Here is a 16,870-nt window from a genome sequence, read left to right as displayed (position 1 = left end):
CAAGAATTTCCTGGGTTAGGAATGACCACACAGACTGTGGCCTCTTTATCGAACCTGAGCCAATAACCCCTCCTTTCACCTGAAATGAATTAGACACGGGTCCCTTTGCAGAAGGAGACACAGGCGTAAGCCAACAACTGAGTACAGAGTGGTGAGTGCCCACCACGGCAGCTGCAAAGCGCATGATAATGGCACAATTCGTTCTAGATCCTGCGTCAGTACGAGAGGGAGGTGGAGCACAGTGGCTGCCAAGACTCGGCCGCTCCCCTGCTCCCCATCCACAGCAGGGTCTGTTTTCTCTCCCCTTAAATCAGAGCTGGCCCCGTGATGAATTTTGACCAATGCCACACAATGTGCAACCTCCGAAGCTGGCCTTTAAAAGACTTTCAGCTTTTGCCTTGGTTCTTGGAAAACTCCCTCCAAGAATCCAGCTGTCAGGCTGGCAGAGGCCCAAGTCCCATGGACAGGCCATGGGAGGGAAAACTGAGACGCTCAGGTGATAAGCAGCTCCAGCTGCTACACATACAGGTGAGGCCCTTGGCCCTTCCCACCCAGTTCCACACCACAGGGACCAGAGGAAACTCCAGGCTGAACCCAGACAAATCACAGCATCATGTGAAATAATGAACAGATGGTTATTATTTTAAGCCACTCAGTTTTGGGGGTGGTTTGTTATGCAGCAATAGCTAACTGAAACAAAGTGAATCTGAGTGCTCCAACGCAATGTTCCCAACCCAGCTTAGAGAGGCCGGGAAAGCTGCCTGGAAGGAGAGCGTGTGGGGTTTAGGGGCTATGCAGGGGAGCCAGGGTCCCAGCTCTTACTCACGAGCCAGCCTTCTTCTCTACATGATGCTTCTGAGTCCAAGGCAGGTTCATGATAAGAACCAGAATTTTTCAGTCTTTCTCACCCGGATAATTGTTTCTTCTCCTTTGGGATCAGCCCCACTTCCCCTGCTCTAAATCAACGCGGCAGGGCCTCCAAATTGGTTCAGGTTGCTCATGCATTTATAAAGCTGTCTGTTGCTGGAGAAGGCTTGGTGTCTCTAATTTCTGCCCCAAGCACATTTTTATAGTTAAGCCGTATTATAAATGTCATTTAATTTACCCAGCAATGTCAGGCCTACATTAAACTGAGAGTCAGTAGTAATATATATAAGATCCATTTGGTACAGTCTGATCAGGGTTTGGGAGGAGGGGAAGGGTGGATTTAATCATCGTTTGTCCAAATTTATATTCTTTACCTCTCCTCTCCGCTGCTTCCTCTGTGTTCTAGCCTGGCAGAAAGGACAAAGAAAGCCTTTCAAAGCACTGGGCCAGGTTTGAGGAAGCAAGTCAGTGGAGAAGTTGGAGGTTTTAAAAATAGCCCAGGGGTCAAGGGACGAGAGTACTGTGGACTTCTGAGCAGGCTCACAGCACAGACCCCCCTTCCGTGCAGTTGGGAGGAGGCTGTGCCGGGGGTGGGGGGCTGGGCCGACTGGAACTCAGTGGTTCCAGACACTAGCTGGGAGGCAGGAGGCAGGTGAGGGGAGGGGATTAACTCCTTCAGTCCTGTCTGCCAGAGCCTCCTAAATAATGTCCGTCTACTTTACAGTCATTGTCATCAAACCAGAACCAGCCACTTCCCAGCTTACTGTGGCTTCTAAGCACCTGAGCATAAACTCAGCACCTTCCGGCAGCCTCCCTGCCCTAAGGGATCTGGCTCAACCACCTGTTGACTGACTTCATTCTGCCCACTCTCTTCTCTTTTCTTGATACTCTCGCCACAAAGGCTGGTTGTTAGGTCTTCACGTGCCCCAAGCTCTGGCGACCTATCCTCGGCCAAGCTGAGAGTTGGAACCAGAGTGCTAACACGTCCCTGGGTCAGCCTGTGCTTTGCCTGCATAGGAGCAGAGCAGAGGGCTGATGGCAGCCATCCGTCATGTCGGGGAGTGGGGGTGCGGGTCTTGGTACCTGGCCAACCCCTGCCCAGTTCACAGAAAACTGCATGTGATCCATTTCACACTTCATGGGGTGGATTTCTCTCTCTCTCTCCCTCTCTTCCTCTCCCTCCCTCTCTCTCTCTCCCTCTCTCTCTCTCTCTCTCTCTCTCTCTCTTGTGCCCAACTCTTTCCCCCTAGCCTTCCCCCAGACACATTTTCTCTGCCTTTCCCCTAAGCTTCCAGGGCCCTCCTTTTGCCTCCATAACTCGTTTCCTGGGCCCGCGCAGCCCGGCTGGCTCACCTTTTCTACTCTGTGACTTTCTAAATAAACTTTTCTCTTATAATTTTGGGAGCGGGGCGAGTTAATTAGATTTCCAAGGACAAGAGGTGCTGGGAGACCCGGATTGTCCCCAAGTAGGGAACACGGTGAGTAGGCTTCCACCCCCACCCATACACAGGGAGGTGGTGAATTCTTTTCAAGTGAGACTCGCAAATCACAGCTCTGGGTCTTACCAGAGCTGTGTGTCCTTGAGCAAGTCATTGAATATCTCCAAGCCTCAGTGGCTACTGCTGTAAAATGGGAATAATTGTCCGCATCCCACAGGACTCTTATGCATGTGGCTTAAATGAGATAATGTGAGCAAAGGGCTCAACATCTGCCTGCATGTGTTGTCAGGTAAACATAATTATCAGGAGCAAAGGAATCATAAAAGATAACGGTTTAGGGGTCAAACAGCCCAGGCACAGTTCAGTGATGCATCACAAATCCCTGCTAGGCATGTCTGGAGCTCCCTAGGCTGTAGGCAGAGATGGCCCCTGAGTGTCTGTGTTTTTAAAAGTTCCCCGTGGGATTTTCACTCACAGTTCATTTTGGAAACTACTGATTCAGCACAAGCCACTGCACGTGGAGAGGGAAAAGCTAAGACCCAGAGAGGGGCAGAGATGGGCCCAAGGTCACACAGCACACCTTCGACAGCTGTGCCATGCAGGACTCTCGGTCAGATGATCTCTCTGCTAGTCCACACCAAGGAGTCATACGAGGTCAGACCGAGGTGCTTGGACCTGGCGGAGCCCCCGGGGTGGTGTGAGCAATCCGCACTCAGCCTACGCTCTCTGAGGTCGGTGCAGCTCTCAGAGCCCTCCAGCTCTCTTCTCCACTCCTCCAAGAACATCTGAAGTTCCGAGGAAACTCTTTCAATTGTTTACTCTCAGATTAACAAGCTTCACCTTTTCTCTCCCTCTCTCCTTACAAGGGTGGGCTGCTCTTCCCACCCCATTATGCAAATACTGAGTGATCAGCACGCTGTGGGCAAACGCCCAGCCCAGCACATGGCTTATTAATGAGTATTTGTTGAGTGAATGAGTGAGCTGAATGGGGGAACGGATGGAAGATCACCGAGAGTGTAAGTTCCTTGAGGGCTGGCCCTGCTGGTGTCTGTTCCTGGGCCCACAGCACAGCCTGCCCGTAGACACTCATTAAATATTTGCTGCCTGTGGTTGAATTAGTCCATTTCCCGAGCTGCGGGGAAAGACTTGCATAAACAAAAACAAAGATTAGCTCAGCCTCGTTACCATAGCAGGGGAGCCGGCCTAGGCCCACAGAACCGACACCAGGGACAGGAGCGAGGAGTGGCTTTTGGGAAGGGACCCCAGAGGGGTACCAGGTGTTGGAGACTGGGGAGGGAGAGAGGGCCAGGGAAGAGAGCCTAACTGGGAAAATTCTGAGACGGCGTTCCAATCACAGAAAAAAAGGCCGAAGAAGGAGAAGAGCAAGTTACAGACCAGTGTAGATGGCGTGGTGCCATTCTGTGAGAATTCAAAGGATATGGGTCCAGATTGAGGGGGATACCACAAAATAAATAACTTCAGAAAGTGCCAATGGCAGGAAAAGTCAAGGCCAAGGGACCGTTTCATCGCAAAACCCCTCTGACCCTCAGTTTCCGCATCTGAAAAACAGGACGAATTTTCCATATCCCCAGCCCCTCGGAGTCGTTTGCGGCAATCTGACGCGGTAATGGGTGTCCTCTGTCACAGGCTGCGCAGTTCGGTTCTCGTGACTACTTGAGTAAAACCACCCCAGGACCCGAAAGAATTCATTGGTTTTGGGCCAAACCTCGTTAACTGATTGTCCAAGGTTTTGCTTTGTGGGACTAGGGGGCAGATGAATCACGTCCATACACACACATTCAGGTGCTTCTACATAACCCTCCACGTGCTGCTCCGGGTGCGTTTTCCCAGGGGCCAAAGAGGAGGAGGCACCCACACTCGGTGGCCACAAGTACAGTCAGTCGCACTGCTCTCAGCAGGCGCTGCTGGTGTCCCTTGTCTGTCCCTGTGAAGTCGGAGGTGGTCATTGAAGGTTCTCTTTAAGTGATCTATCTGTTAGGCCTATTTGAAGACTGTCACTTTTTCCCCCCGCAGAAATGAGGGTGGGTAAGACCAAACCAGTTTGCTGCGTGTAGGCATCAGCCCGGACTATAGGCAGCGGCCCTGGGCACTCACCACACACAGCCCTGGGCGCGGGGAGAGAGGTGCCCCCTGCGAGGGGGCGCGGTGGGGGCGGGTAGAGGAAGGAGGAGAACAGTGGGGAAGGGAGGGAGAGGGAGAGAGAATTTGCATTTTTGAGTCACACCTGAGTTTGAAGAAAAGTTAGATGTTAAACTCTTTGAGAGCAAGGATACATTTTATTCTTCTCTGTTATCTCTAGCTCCTACCAAGTGCCTTAAGTAAAGTAGAAGTTCTCGAAGGAAGAAAAATGAACTCTTGAATGAATGAATGAATGAATGATCCTAAGCCATCTGAGCCTCGACTGTTTAGCCATCTGAGCCTCGACTTCGTTATCTATGATCAAATGACTATAATAGTCACCTTTGTAGTCCTGCTCATAGATTAAGCGAGATTCTGTAAATGAAGCCACGCAGAGATTCTCGAGCATTATAGGCATTTGTTTCCGTCTCAGCCTTTCCAGCTGTCTACTGTCTTTGGGAGCAGGAAGGAGCACGGGAGAGAGACAGATAAACACACATTGTCTTCTAGAAGCCGCTGACAGCGAGAGGGCTCCCTGGAAGACCAGGCCACGCCCACCCGGCTCCCCATCCAGGGTTCTGTGGCTGATCCGAGATGAACCTGGGGCTTAAAACACCAGCCAGTGACGGATGGACTCACCCATCCAAATCCCTGCCTTTTTCTTGGAACCTCCATTTGACCAACCAAGATAATAAAATACCTTAACTTGGGAAGCAGCTTCTAGATGTGGCTGCTGTAACATCAGTGCTCCTCCCCAGACTCCCACAGAACATGTGAAGCTGTGGGGCTCCCGTAGTTGTGAATTCTGTTCCAGCTCGTTCCTGTACACCAAGTCCCTCTTCCTCTCTCAAGACCCTTGGGAAAGGTCACTCATTCATTCATTCGTAGTAATATCTACATTGAGGATCTAATGTGTGTCAGGTATGGGGCTAAGCTCTTGGTGGAAACTTCCTTGTTGGCGTCTCCTATCGACCAGATGAGGAAAGTACAGGCATCTTCCCTGCCCATCCTTTTCCCGGAAAGCACATGCAAGTTGCCCACGTTAGGCAGCCTGTAAGGGGCAAAGCTGGGAGTCGGAGTCAGGTCTCTGGGACTCTGAGTTCTGGGCTCTCGGCCATGGCCCTATGCCAAGGAGCACCTGCCGACTGCCGTGCTCTGAGCCACATGTTGGGGACACAGACGTGAGGAGTTCTTCGTCTGTGAGGAAGACAACCAGGCACGTTATGAACAAGCATTTCCTGCACACGGATTAATAATAATTACATTTCAGCATTCATTTATTCAACCGCTCCGCATTTACTGAGCTCCTGTTAGATGTACTGTTTGTTGAGCGGCGGGGGTTGAGAGCCAAGTAAGACATACGCCACCCCCCCCCCCCCCCCCCCCCCTGGGAGGGCGTCAGAGCCTAGAAGGGGAGAAAGGCCTCTCATACCTGCGTCTGCGGGAAAGGGCTGCGTGGTGACGACAAGCCCTTTGTTCGTGCATCCCAGGACTGGATACCTGCAATGCGCTGGGCTGCGGCTGGGTCCTGGGCTGGGTGCGTGGTGATATCACACCCTTCAGACTCGCCAATGACAGCCAGTGTAGGGCTAGACACATGCTGAATGAATGATGATGATGTATTTGATCATGTTATGTACGTTCCTGTCATTACGGAGCTCCTACTCTGCCCCACCCACCATGCCGTGAGTTTCGCGAGGTCAGCCCGTGGCTCCTGACTACAGTCCTGTGACGGGGGGCCATTCATCATTCTCACGTCACAGCTGAGAGCATCGAGGCCTAGCGGGGTTAAGGGACTTGCTTAAACGTACATATTTGGATTAACAAAAGAGATCTGAGACTTGCCTTAGAAGCAGAGGCAACAAGAAAATGTTGTGTTTTTACCCCCATGGAAGTAAAAGTATGCAAATTAGACTCAACATATCATTTTTTATTTATGCCATAAATTAGGCAAATTTCCCTTCCTGAAGCCCTGGAAAACGAGACCTGATTTTTTTTTTTTGCATTAATTTCCGAGGTGATTGGCCCAAATTAACTTTACAACTTGGTAAACCTACTTTAGAGGGGGGTGCAGAGGTGGAGGCTTGATCAGGCGACTTCGGGGAATGAGCAGTCGAAGGTGCTCCCTCCCCCCGCTTTGTTAATCACCTCACAGTTGAGTGTGTGGGGGCGGGGGACACTTCCCCATCCAGGGCTGCCACAGAGGGCCGCATAGGTTGTACACTGCTTACCTTCTGGGGCAGCCGCTCACACACCCTGCCGTGTAAACATGGCTCCTCCTGGAGCTGTGCAGGGAGGCGGCCTGTGCATTGCATCCTTGCCACCCACCCCGTGCAGCCAGGCAGAGGGAGCATGGGCTTCTCCTTGTGCACGGGGAAGCTGAGGCTCGAGCTGGCTAGGGGACTTCTGCGAGCACGACACAGCACACCGACAGCTCGGCTGGGACCCGCCATCGGGCCTGCCTCATTCCGCTCAGCAAGTGGACTCCCAATCACATTCTTTCAAACACCTCCTCCCCAGTCTCCATAATAATAAAGCTTCGAGAAACCACAATGTTACACAATAGCTGTGTGACTAAAATCACACCGGAACTGTGGGTGTGAAAATGCACATCCAGTTCCCCCACCGATCCCCACCATTGCCCCTAAACGCATTGTTCTCCCAGATGGACCATTCACAGCGGGGGGAGGGCTCCTGGGACCCTGTCTCGAAACTTCTCTTCCCTCTTTCCTTCCTGATTTTCACAGAGGATGGATCCCTTTTTACTACTAAATATACCAGTTTAGGGCAACCCCTCTCACATACCCTTACCATAAGTTATTTTCTCCTAAGTCAAGTTAACCCAAATGATGTAAAGACTATGCAGTTTCTGGAAATGCTTTTGTGTCTTGTGCCCCTCCCTCAAATTTGAGTCATACATGGCCAAAGAATGCATTCCCTTCATTCGTTCATTCACTCGTCCATTCAACAAAACCGCTGAGAACAGAGAGGAAATAAGAGTCAACCCCTGACCCCAGGCATCTCACTGCGCTGTGTGGAAGGCGGACAAAACCCACAGTCACGACACATTGTGATTCCTCTCAGCTCTCCTGGTTGTGTTTATCAGTGAGGCGCCCTGATGAATATGGATGGACCGGCAAAAGGGTTCCGGAGCCACCTCCTAGCAAATTAAAAGGGTTGAGCAAGCAACGACCGAGGCCGGCAGAGCAAGCGTGTGAAATGTCATTAGCGGTGATTACTCACCCAGAGCACAGACCTGAGTGGCCCCTACTGCGCCCCGTGGCACGCGCACCACGCAGATGATCGGACTCAGCACGAACAGCCAACCTGTTACCTGAGCGGAACAGACCCCCCAGGAATGTGAACGAGGAAGACGTCGCGCGTCGGGAGGCGTGTCGGGAGGCGTGTCGCACTGCAGTGCTGCTCGAGAGGACTTCCTGTCCATAGGGAAATGTGCTTTTTCTGGGCTGCCCCCTGCGTGGCAACTGAGTACTTGAAATGTGGTTAGTGGGACCGAACAACTCTAATTCTAATTTCATTTAATTTTAATGAATTCAGATTTAAAACGGAATAGCCACCTGTGACTCATGGCTCCCGTGTTAGGCCGCCCACGTGCAGAGTTTGCGCTGGAGAAGCGGGACAGCCCACCTGTGGGTGATGAGGGGGATTCAGGGTGAGTGAGCCGAAGGCTGGCAGTGGCGAGGCAGCCAGAAGCAACTGATGACGGAGCAATCGATGCCACGAAATGGAAACAACGAGAGGAACCAGTCCCTGGAGCATCCTTGACCCAACATTTGGGGTATCTTTGAGCGAGCCTTCTTATGTCTGAACTATGATTCTGAGGGGGTCTTTGCTCTACACAACCAAAAGGCATCACGGTTCCTCTCTTGGAAGCCAGCAGTGATCTGAGAATTGGGACATGGGCTCAGAGTACCAACCGTAACAGGAAATCATCTCCGTCATCCCCGTCACCCTCCACCACCATCATCTCAGAGTGAAGAGGCTTGTCTGAGGTCACACACTTAGGCTGGGACTGGCATCTCTCTGGCTCCAGCGCCTGTGTTCTTTATGAAGCTGCACTGCCTCGCCAAGCTGGGTGCTTGGTCCTGGACCAAGGTTCCGTTTCGGCATCCTGAACTCACCGGTGTATGATGCTAAGCTTTGGCTCGTGTCCACCTCCAAGCTGGCAAGGGGTGAGACCAGATGAGGAAACTGTCACCTGGAACCTCACAGCCGTTTCTCTCCCCTGGAAGACTGGTCTGAAGCTCCAGATCCCATGCATTAGACTGCAACCACCCACTTTGCTCTCATCTCCAGCCCCTGGGTCAGCCCTGGTGTCCGGCCACTCCTGCCCAAGGCTGGCCCTGAGCACACCGTCTACGCCTCACGCGATCCTTCCCTGGCTGTCACACCCTGTATTCCTGCTGCGTTTCTCAATCAGCCGCTCTCCTGACCCACGTGAGAGCAAGGAAGCACAGGAGGGGCACCTGGCCTGGGACCTGCACCTCCCCCAGCCTCCATGGTTTACTCTTGCTTGCTTGACTTGAGCCATCTGCTTGGATGGCACCTTTCCCAGGTGCAAGCTGGTTCACTGGTGCCTCAGAAATTCAGGTGCCCAGTCAGGAGGGGAGGGAGCTATGGCTTGACTTGGGCCTCTGCTAAAGCTCCTTTTACGTAGTCACTCTGCCACGGCCACGTCACGCATGCACCCGATGTGGTAACGGATGCCGCGGCTTTCATGGAGACAGACGCCCTTGAGGCTTTTGTTGCCACACCTCTTTGGGTTTCATGCAGAAATCCTCAAAGAAAGCAAAGATTCCATTGTTCTTAAACGAGGAGGGGGCTCACTTTAGAATGGAAGTCAGAAGCCAGGAGTCAGTGGCTTGAGTCCTTGCTCTGCTACTCGGTTTCAACAGGACCTTGAGTAAGTGCCTTCCTGTCTTTGGGTCTCTTTCCTCAACAAAATAAAAATATCAGGGAGAGGACCAAGGCAGCCGGGGACCTTGAAGAACTTGAAGAACTACTGCAATCTGATTAATATTACAGGCACCAGGAAGGGTACATTATTTCTTTTCTTTTTTCTTTTTTTCTTTTCTTTTTTCCTTTCCTTTCCTTTCCTTTCCCTCCCCTCCCTTTTCTTCCTTCCTTCCTTCCTTTCTTTCTTCCTCTTTTTGCAAAGCCTGTCTGTAACAATGCCTCCCCTGCCCACTTACAAGAGCCCCGGGGAGTGGATGGAGCACAGACCATCCCCTGCCCCTGCAAGATTTAAGATCTAGGTCCCGGAGACGAGGTGGTTTGCCAAGGTCACGCCTCTAACGGAAAGCAACAGATTTAAACTCAGGTTGTTCCGACTCTGAAGCCTGAGCTTTTACTCACTTTGCTGAACTTTCTCAGTTCTCAGCTGTGCATTTGCCCTGTTGGCAGCTGCCAGCGACCCAAGAGAAGGAGGATTCTACCACTTGGTTGTGCCCAGAAAGTTTCTATTTTGGAAAGAGCTAAGCCACAGGGTAAATACGTGCCGCCAACATTCCTTTGGAAAGAAAGATGACTTCGCAAGGACCCGTTAAATGGCCCGTCTTGTGGCTCTGTGTTTGCACAAATGTGTGTTCTTTCTCTTTCAAAGGGTACTTCTCTCCTTCTTCATCTTCTAATTTTTCTTTCTCCTCTCTTTTTGGGGTAGAATTCTTCAGTGATTTCACCTCTCTGATCTCATGGCTGTTTCTCACAGCAACACTATCATCATTTCCCTTTTTCAGATGAGGACCTGGGCTCACGCAGGCTGCCCAAGACTACAGAGTTGTCGGAGAAAGAGCTGGACATGAAATGTGCATCTTAGGACACTGGTTAAACCTCCTCACAACTTTGCTTAAGATGAAAAGCAATTTAACATGGTCTCACAAACGGGTTGAGTGCTTAGGCTGGGTGAGACACAGGCTAAGAAAGACGCGGATCACTAAGATGCAATGGAGATTTCTGAAGAGTTCATTGTCTGGGGGGAGGGGAGCATATAACCAGTAACTCATGTATTCTCAGGGCGTAAGTGACCCATAATGGGGAGAGAAAATGTGACGGAGAGCCCGGCGGGTCACACATAACTGACCCAGAGAGGAAAGAGGCCAGGGATGGTCTCCCAGAAAAAGACAGTTAAGGACTGGGTTTTGACGTTCACCCAATGAGTCATAGTGGCAATAATGGCACATTTTTACTGAGTGTGTGCTGTGAGCTACGCACATCGTTGACACACACTGACTAGTCAGTCGTAGGCATCTCGCCAGGGCGACAGGACCCTTCCCCCGGCAACAAGGATGAAAGAGGTTCAGGGAGCCGAAGCACGTCCCGCAAGAGGGCGCTGCTGAAATCAGCCCGCTGGGAATCTAGTCCAGGGCTCTCTGAACTCCTTCCCACGTACAGCCCCTTAGGACGATGACACAGGCTGAAGGAACAGCGTGAGTAAGACGAGAAGGATGTTTCGCCCAGACGTCTTCTGGAGTGGGTGTGGAAGGTGGGGATGCCCGGTTTTTCTGAGCAGGGAGCTGACCTGTGACACTTGGCCTTTGCCCCGGAGGAGAAAACACTTCCCCTCTCAGAGTCCAGTCACAGTGCCCTGATTCCCCAGCGTGTGCCCGCTCTCCCTCCGGCCGTCACTATGGGACACCTGCGTGCGCGTGCCCTGGTGTCCAGACGCGGCAGTCGCACTTGGGTTGGAGTCCTGACTCCATCAGCCTACAGGCCGGGACGCCTTTCTCAGGCTCTGCTCCCTCGTCCGGATGGTCCAGGGACACTGCCTGAGAGGTCGGGTGAGGACCACATGAGTGAATACAGGGTGGGCATAGGGACACCCCCTGGCACAGCGTAGGCCCCATGAAATGGCGAAGACTGATGCCACATTTTGTCACTCTCCTCACAAACCCAGAAGAGACACTTGGGGGTGTTTGGGGGGCCAGCCTTCCACGTTGGCACCTACCTCCCCGAAGTTTGAGCTGGGAGGGTCCATCTATATGTGGATTTTTAAGGTAAATATGTATAGTACTGTAAACGGATTTTCTCTTCCTTATTATCTTCTTAATAATGTTTTCTTTTCTATAACATTATTGGAAGAATACAGCATATAACACATAAACAAAATATGTGTTAATCGACTGTGTATGTTATCGATCACCAGTTGACTCTTAGCGGTTAAGTTTGGGGGCAGTTAAAAGTTATGTTTGGATTTTTGACCGCAGCGGGGTGGGGAGGTCAGTCCCCCTAACCTCCGTGTGGTTCAGTGGGCAACAGTAAGTTATGGCACGTGGTCCACTGACCTCCTGGGAACTCCGAGTCCTTTTATGGTCCCCTAAAAGCAGCCCAGTTCTTCCCCATCCCCTACCTTCCCCAGCACCAGGGGGCTGCTTCTGAGGAGCTACAGTAACCAGAGGATTATGCAAATATGCAAATCCAGTAAAGCGGTGTTTACGCAGGGCAGCTCGCTGCAGCCTGTACTCAGCCGCTGGGCCTGGCGGTCCTGGAGAGGACTCCCTCGGTGTCATCGCAACCTCTAGTGGACAACAGCGACACCGCGGCTCACAGGGCTCTGTTCCAGCTCCGAGCCCACGATGTCCAGGGGGCGCAAGGAGAGCGGGCAGGGCTGGAGATCTCTCTCAGGTGTGACCGTGTGTGCCTGCCTACTGTCCCCTCCCACCCACTCCTGCTCCCCTCTCTCGATTCTGCGGGTGTGCGATGTGTCCTGAAAGTGAAGCCTTCTTCAGGATCTTCACTGCTGTGGAAATCCCCCCTCTGGCGGCTGGTCCCTGTCACCTCCCTCAGGGCCGGCCCAAATGCTACCCACTCAGGGAGTCCTGCCTTCACTGACCACCTCTGGCCGGAACTGAACACACCCACCCGTGGGACCCCACGGCACTCTGTCATCTGCTTCCCAAGCACGGATCACGCAGCATGGACACTGGTGGCTCACCTGCAGCCCTCTCTTGCTAGGCTGCCGTGACTGTGACACGGACCTTGTTATATTACTCTGTGTCCCCAACACCCCACACGGGGCCTGTGGCCTGCTCAGCCGAGGTTAAATGAATGAATGAAGAGTAGATGTTTTTTTCCAGAAGTCTCTTTGCTTACATCTTCTTTCCAACCACTAACCTTCCATCCTCCATCTCTAGTACCGTGACCTCTGCCTCCTGATGGTAACAGTGAGGCTCAAAGAGATACAGGGTGAGGGTTTGGAAAGGAAGAGTCTGCACCAGGCAATGAAAACTTCTCACTGGCCACAGGCAGCAGAGGGGGCTGGAGCTGCTCACTCACCCCACCGCCTCCCCTTCTACTTTGGCTTAAATCATCCAGATGTCCATGGCAACATCTGGTTCACACTAATTTCGGGGATCTCCTTCCCTGGCACCTATGAAGAGGGGAGATTTGTTCTTTGAAAAGCAGGGGCCCAATGGGAGTAAATGATACTCGAGCATCTGCAACGTGCCAGGCACCTTGCAAGGAAGCATCAGGTAATCATCACAACCTTCCCTCCAGGCCGGGACCCCCACTCACCCCCACCCCCGTGCCACAGGTGGTGACCTGTAAGCTCAGAGGATGTAGTCTCGCCAAACACCCCACACTCAGAAACAGGGGAGCTGGACCCAGGCTCAGACCATGCCGATTCCGAAACCTTGACCGTCTGCACCAGAACCCTATAAGTCCAATTCTAGTGGCCAGCTCAGCCAAGCTCCCTGGAACAGCCTTGTAAGTCCTCTCTGGGGTTTAGGAGTTTGGCTCCATGAAGGAAACACACACCAGTAGAAAAAGGGCCGTTGAACTCTGTATTCCAACGATGCCTTTCTCGGCGCGTCCTCCTGCCCGCCCTCCACCTCTCCTTCCTCTTTTTCACTGCAAGCGTCCTATCATCCGTAATTTCTCTCAGAGAAATAGGAGCTGGTTGTGTTGAGCAGAGAGAGGGAGGGTGGACGCAACGGCGGGGCCACCTCCAAGCTGTCAGAGCTCTGTTCTGCTCACCTAGGGCATTGCACACACGCCCGGTGGCTCCGGAGGTCAGAGTTCACCTCTTCTGCCCGCCCTCACCAAAGATAGCTTTGAGCGCCCCTAGTGGAGGACTGCACTACTGGCGTGTTGCAGAAATCGTGAACCAGATATGAGGACCCGCACATGGAGCCCTTTTGAGGAGCTTTTCAAATAGCAGGGATGAACTTGTGAGCAAAGCCAGAAAACAAGCCACTCTGATCAAGTAGTCACATCCTCGTGCCTTGGAAGAGAGAGGGAAGGAATACGTTATTTTTCTGATGTTTAACCTAGCCATGCGAACACAAGGAGAATCCCTGAAGCTTAGATGTAAGGTGGTCCCCGGCAGGGGCAGCCAAAGCACCGCGGAAAAGAATGCCAATCCCTAATGAAACTGGTCTTTAAGTGAATCTAACAACAGTGCACATTAGAGACGGGAGGAAACAGCAAATATGCGCGCTATTCAATTTGCTTTATTAATTCAAGAGAAAAAGAAAAGAAATTACACGCAGGCTCTGCAGTCTTAGCACGCAGTTGCAATTATTCCCCATGTGCATATCTCAGACAATAAGAAGCCTCTTCAAAAACAAGTTACACTTTATACTTATTCATGCCTTACAGCAAAATGGCCCGGGGAGTCACGTGACCTGCATGAGAATGTAGCAACAAGTCCCTTTCAAGTATTTACAAATTCCCTTACTGCACGGGCGGCGAACGGGAGGGCTAGCTTCCGGGAAAGAATCCGAAGGATGGCTCTCCATCTGACACCAGTGGAACTGGGCCCCACGGTAAAAATAGAATTACTGTGGAAGGTCAGTTGCTTCCAAATGCACTGTCAGAACTGGCAATGCTCACTGGCCGCCCTCGCTCCCTCCTGATGACTCAGAGCCTCAGAGGCAGAACAACATGGTTATTAACGCACCCTCGGAAGCAGTGCACGAGTTGACTCCAATGTGGTGGTGGCCTGAAGTTTATTAAGAAAGATGCTTGGTGGCCGTAGAGCAGAGTTGGAGAAACAACATAAACTGTCTTAAAAATGAGCACACACACATTTTGTGTTTGAGGCCAGTGACGGGATAGTGAGATCCTTTTCATGGATGCCAAACCAGTGTGGGCCATGCAGACATGTTTCCTGAAGGGTGGTGTTTTGGAGAGTGGGGTCCTCGGACACAGAATTGCTTTAGAAAAAAAAGCCAGCAAGCCACTGGCTAGCTTTAGGTGCTTTCAGGGTGTGTCAGTCACAACACGGATTCAAAAGGGGGGGGAGCGAGGTGGGAGGGGGGTGTGGACTCTGTTCAAGGCCACTGGGCCGTGGTTGGGAAGAGACAGCTAATTAAGGAAGGGCATGCTGCGGTGGGAACGACTTATTCAAGCCAATTCACTACTCTCGTCTTTCCCAGGGAAACTGTCCGGACCTTGTGTAAACTGTGGATATGACTGTCTCATAAGTTGGGGGTCGGGGTGCTCTAATGATACACTCTGTTGAACAAAAGGTGGTGAATTCTTTTCTTCACTCTGCATTCCGGCCTCCACGTTTGAAGAGAAGGGGGTGGGGGATAAAATGCCTGATTTATGCTGTGGAGGGCACTCCAGGCCTTGGGGAAGAGTTGAAGAGAGAGAGAGGGACCCAGAGCCGGGGCCTTCCCAGGGAGCCGGGAGCTGTCCGTGGCCTTTGGTGCTGAAAGCAGGTGCGCGCGCCAGGGGGCCGGACCTGCCCAGGGAGAGGGGGCACCACCTGTCCCCCAACTCCGGGTCAAGGCGGTCCAAACGGGAGACGAGGCAGAGCGCGGCGCGCTCTCCGCCTGTCCTCAGCCTGGGCAGCCCCTGCCACCGCCCGCTTTGCCCCACGTGAGGAGCACTTCTCTGACACAGGGAGTCGGACCCTTCGGAAGGGGAGACCGGGTGGTCTGCCAGCGTTGTCCCCTACTCCTGAGTCTCCTAGTGACCCGATCAAACCCTCCAAGCTCATGGGTTTAGCTCAGGATGAATTAGGCGCTCATCTCTCCATCTCGACGCCCCTCCCCGATATTTTCTGGGGTACCTCAGCGGGGTGGAGGAGAGGGTCCTGTGCCAGGTCTGGGAAGAAGCCGCCACTATCCTCCACTGAATGTGGATCCCCCTTCCGGACCGCCAAGCACGTGGTGGGTGAAACTAGCACCCCCTCCCAACACACAATTCTTACCAGTGTTTAAAGACGCTAGTCGGTCAGGGGGAGCAAGAAGTGGGGAGCTCGCCCAGGCTCTCCACTCTGACCTAACGTCCCCCGTCCCCACCGCCGACCCTCCCCGCAACCAGTTCTGAGAAGCCCGAGCCCCCTCAAATGGCCTCTAGGCAAAAGCCACACCCAAGTCGGGCTTCCAGACACTTGGCTGAGATCCGTCCTAAAACCGGGTCCCGGGGGCGACCCGAACCCACAGAAGGCAAGAGGCCCTAGGGCGGGAGGGAGCTGCGCTGCGCTGCCCCCCAGACGCGCGGCTGGAGTCCGGTCCTCAGTTTCGGGGCGGACCTGCTGCCCCTCCTCACCCTCTCCCAGAAAGGGCGAGAACTGTCTGGCACCCAGCCCCGGGTGCAGTTGCGGGGAGCTCCGGGAACCTGGGGCTGGGAGGCTGCCCTGCTCCGAGGAGGTTCTCTGGGGCTGCAAAGGCGAGTCAGCCCCACAGCCCGGAAGCCCGGAGCCGGCACCCGGAGCGGGGGAGCGCCGGAGTCCTGCAGACACAACCCACCTCCACGCTCCCGTCGGCCGGGCCAAGGGGACGCGGTTCCGTGCCCCGAATTCAGGCAGCTGCCCCCCGCTGCTCATCCCGGCGGGTCGTGGGTAGTGCGTGAGTGGCCCGGGGCAGCCGGGACCCCCAGCCGCCCGGTACTCACCACAACTTTGCCCCCTCCCCAGCCCCACCCCTCCTGGGGCTTACCTCCCTGCAGAGCAGCCGCGGGGCTCGCGAGGAGCAGAGCCAGGAGCAGGGAGATCCCGCTGAGTCCCGCCGCGGGCGGCCGGGCCGCTGGCATCGTGGCTGCCGGGGGTGCGGAGCCGCGGGCTGCAGGGCGGGCGGACAGCGCGGGAGCCGGGCAGGAAGGGAGGGAGGGAGGGAGGCTGCGAGCGAGGCGGGGAAGGCGGGAGCAAGGGAGGGGGCTGTGGGCCGGGGCAGCCGCCGGAGCCCCCGGGCGGACGCGTGCTCAGCCCCGCGATCGTTCCGGCCGAGCTGCGCTGGGCGCGGGCGGGCGAGTGAGGAGGAGCCGGCGAGCGAGCGAACGAACGAGCGGGGAGCTAGCGGGAGGAGGGAGGGGGCTGGGACCGAGCGAGCGCAGGGAGGGAGGGGGCTGGCGGGCAACGAGAGAGAGAGAGAGAGAGAGAGAGAGAGAGGGGCCGCCGCCCTGGGTGCCCGCCTCCGCCTCTGGCCGCGGGCCCGCTGGCCCCGCAAAGTTTAACG

General features: G+C 53.9%; 1 protein-coding gene across 3 annotated transcripts in view; it reads right to left on the bottom strand.

Annotated features, from left to right (window-relative positions):
* Positions 1–16,658, bottom strand: part of SEZ6L (seizure related 6 homolog like) — a 165,278-nt gene extending 148,620 nt beyond the window's left edge. For all 3 annotated transcript variants that reach the window (XM_028528061.2, XM_036014924.1, XM_036014925.1), the window contains exon 1: positions 16,355–16,658. In XM_028528061.2, coding sequence (XP_028383862.1) covers positions 16,355–16,448 — 94 coding nt within the window. In that variant the 5' untranslated portion in view covers positions 16,449–16,658. The remainder of the gene's footprint in view (positions 1–16,354) is intronic.
* Between the last annotated feature and the right edge of the window lie 212 nt (positions 16,659–16,870).

The sequence above is a fragment of the Phyllostomus discolor genome, chromosome 13 (genome assembly GCF_004126475.2).
Source record: "Phyllostomus discolor isolate MPI-MPIP mPhyDis1 chromosome 13, mPhyDis1.pri.v3, whole genome shotgun sequence".
NCBI lineage: Eukaryota > Metazoa > Chordata > Mammalia > Chiroptera > Phyllostomidae > Phyllostomus > Phyllostomus discolor.
Note: the sequence above shows the minus strand (reverse complement) of the source record. Positions and strands in the feature narration are given on the sequence as shown.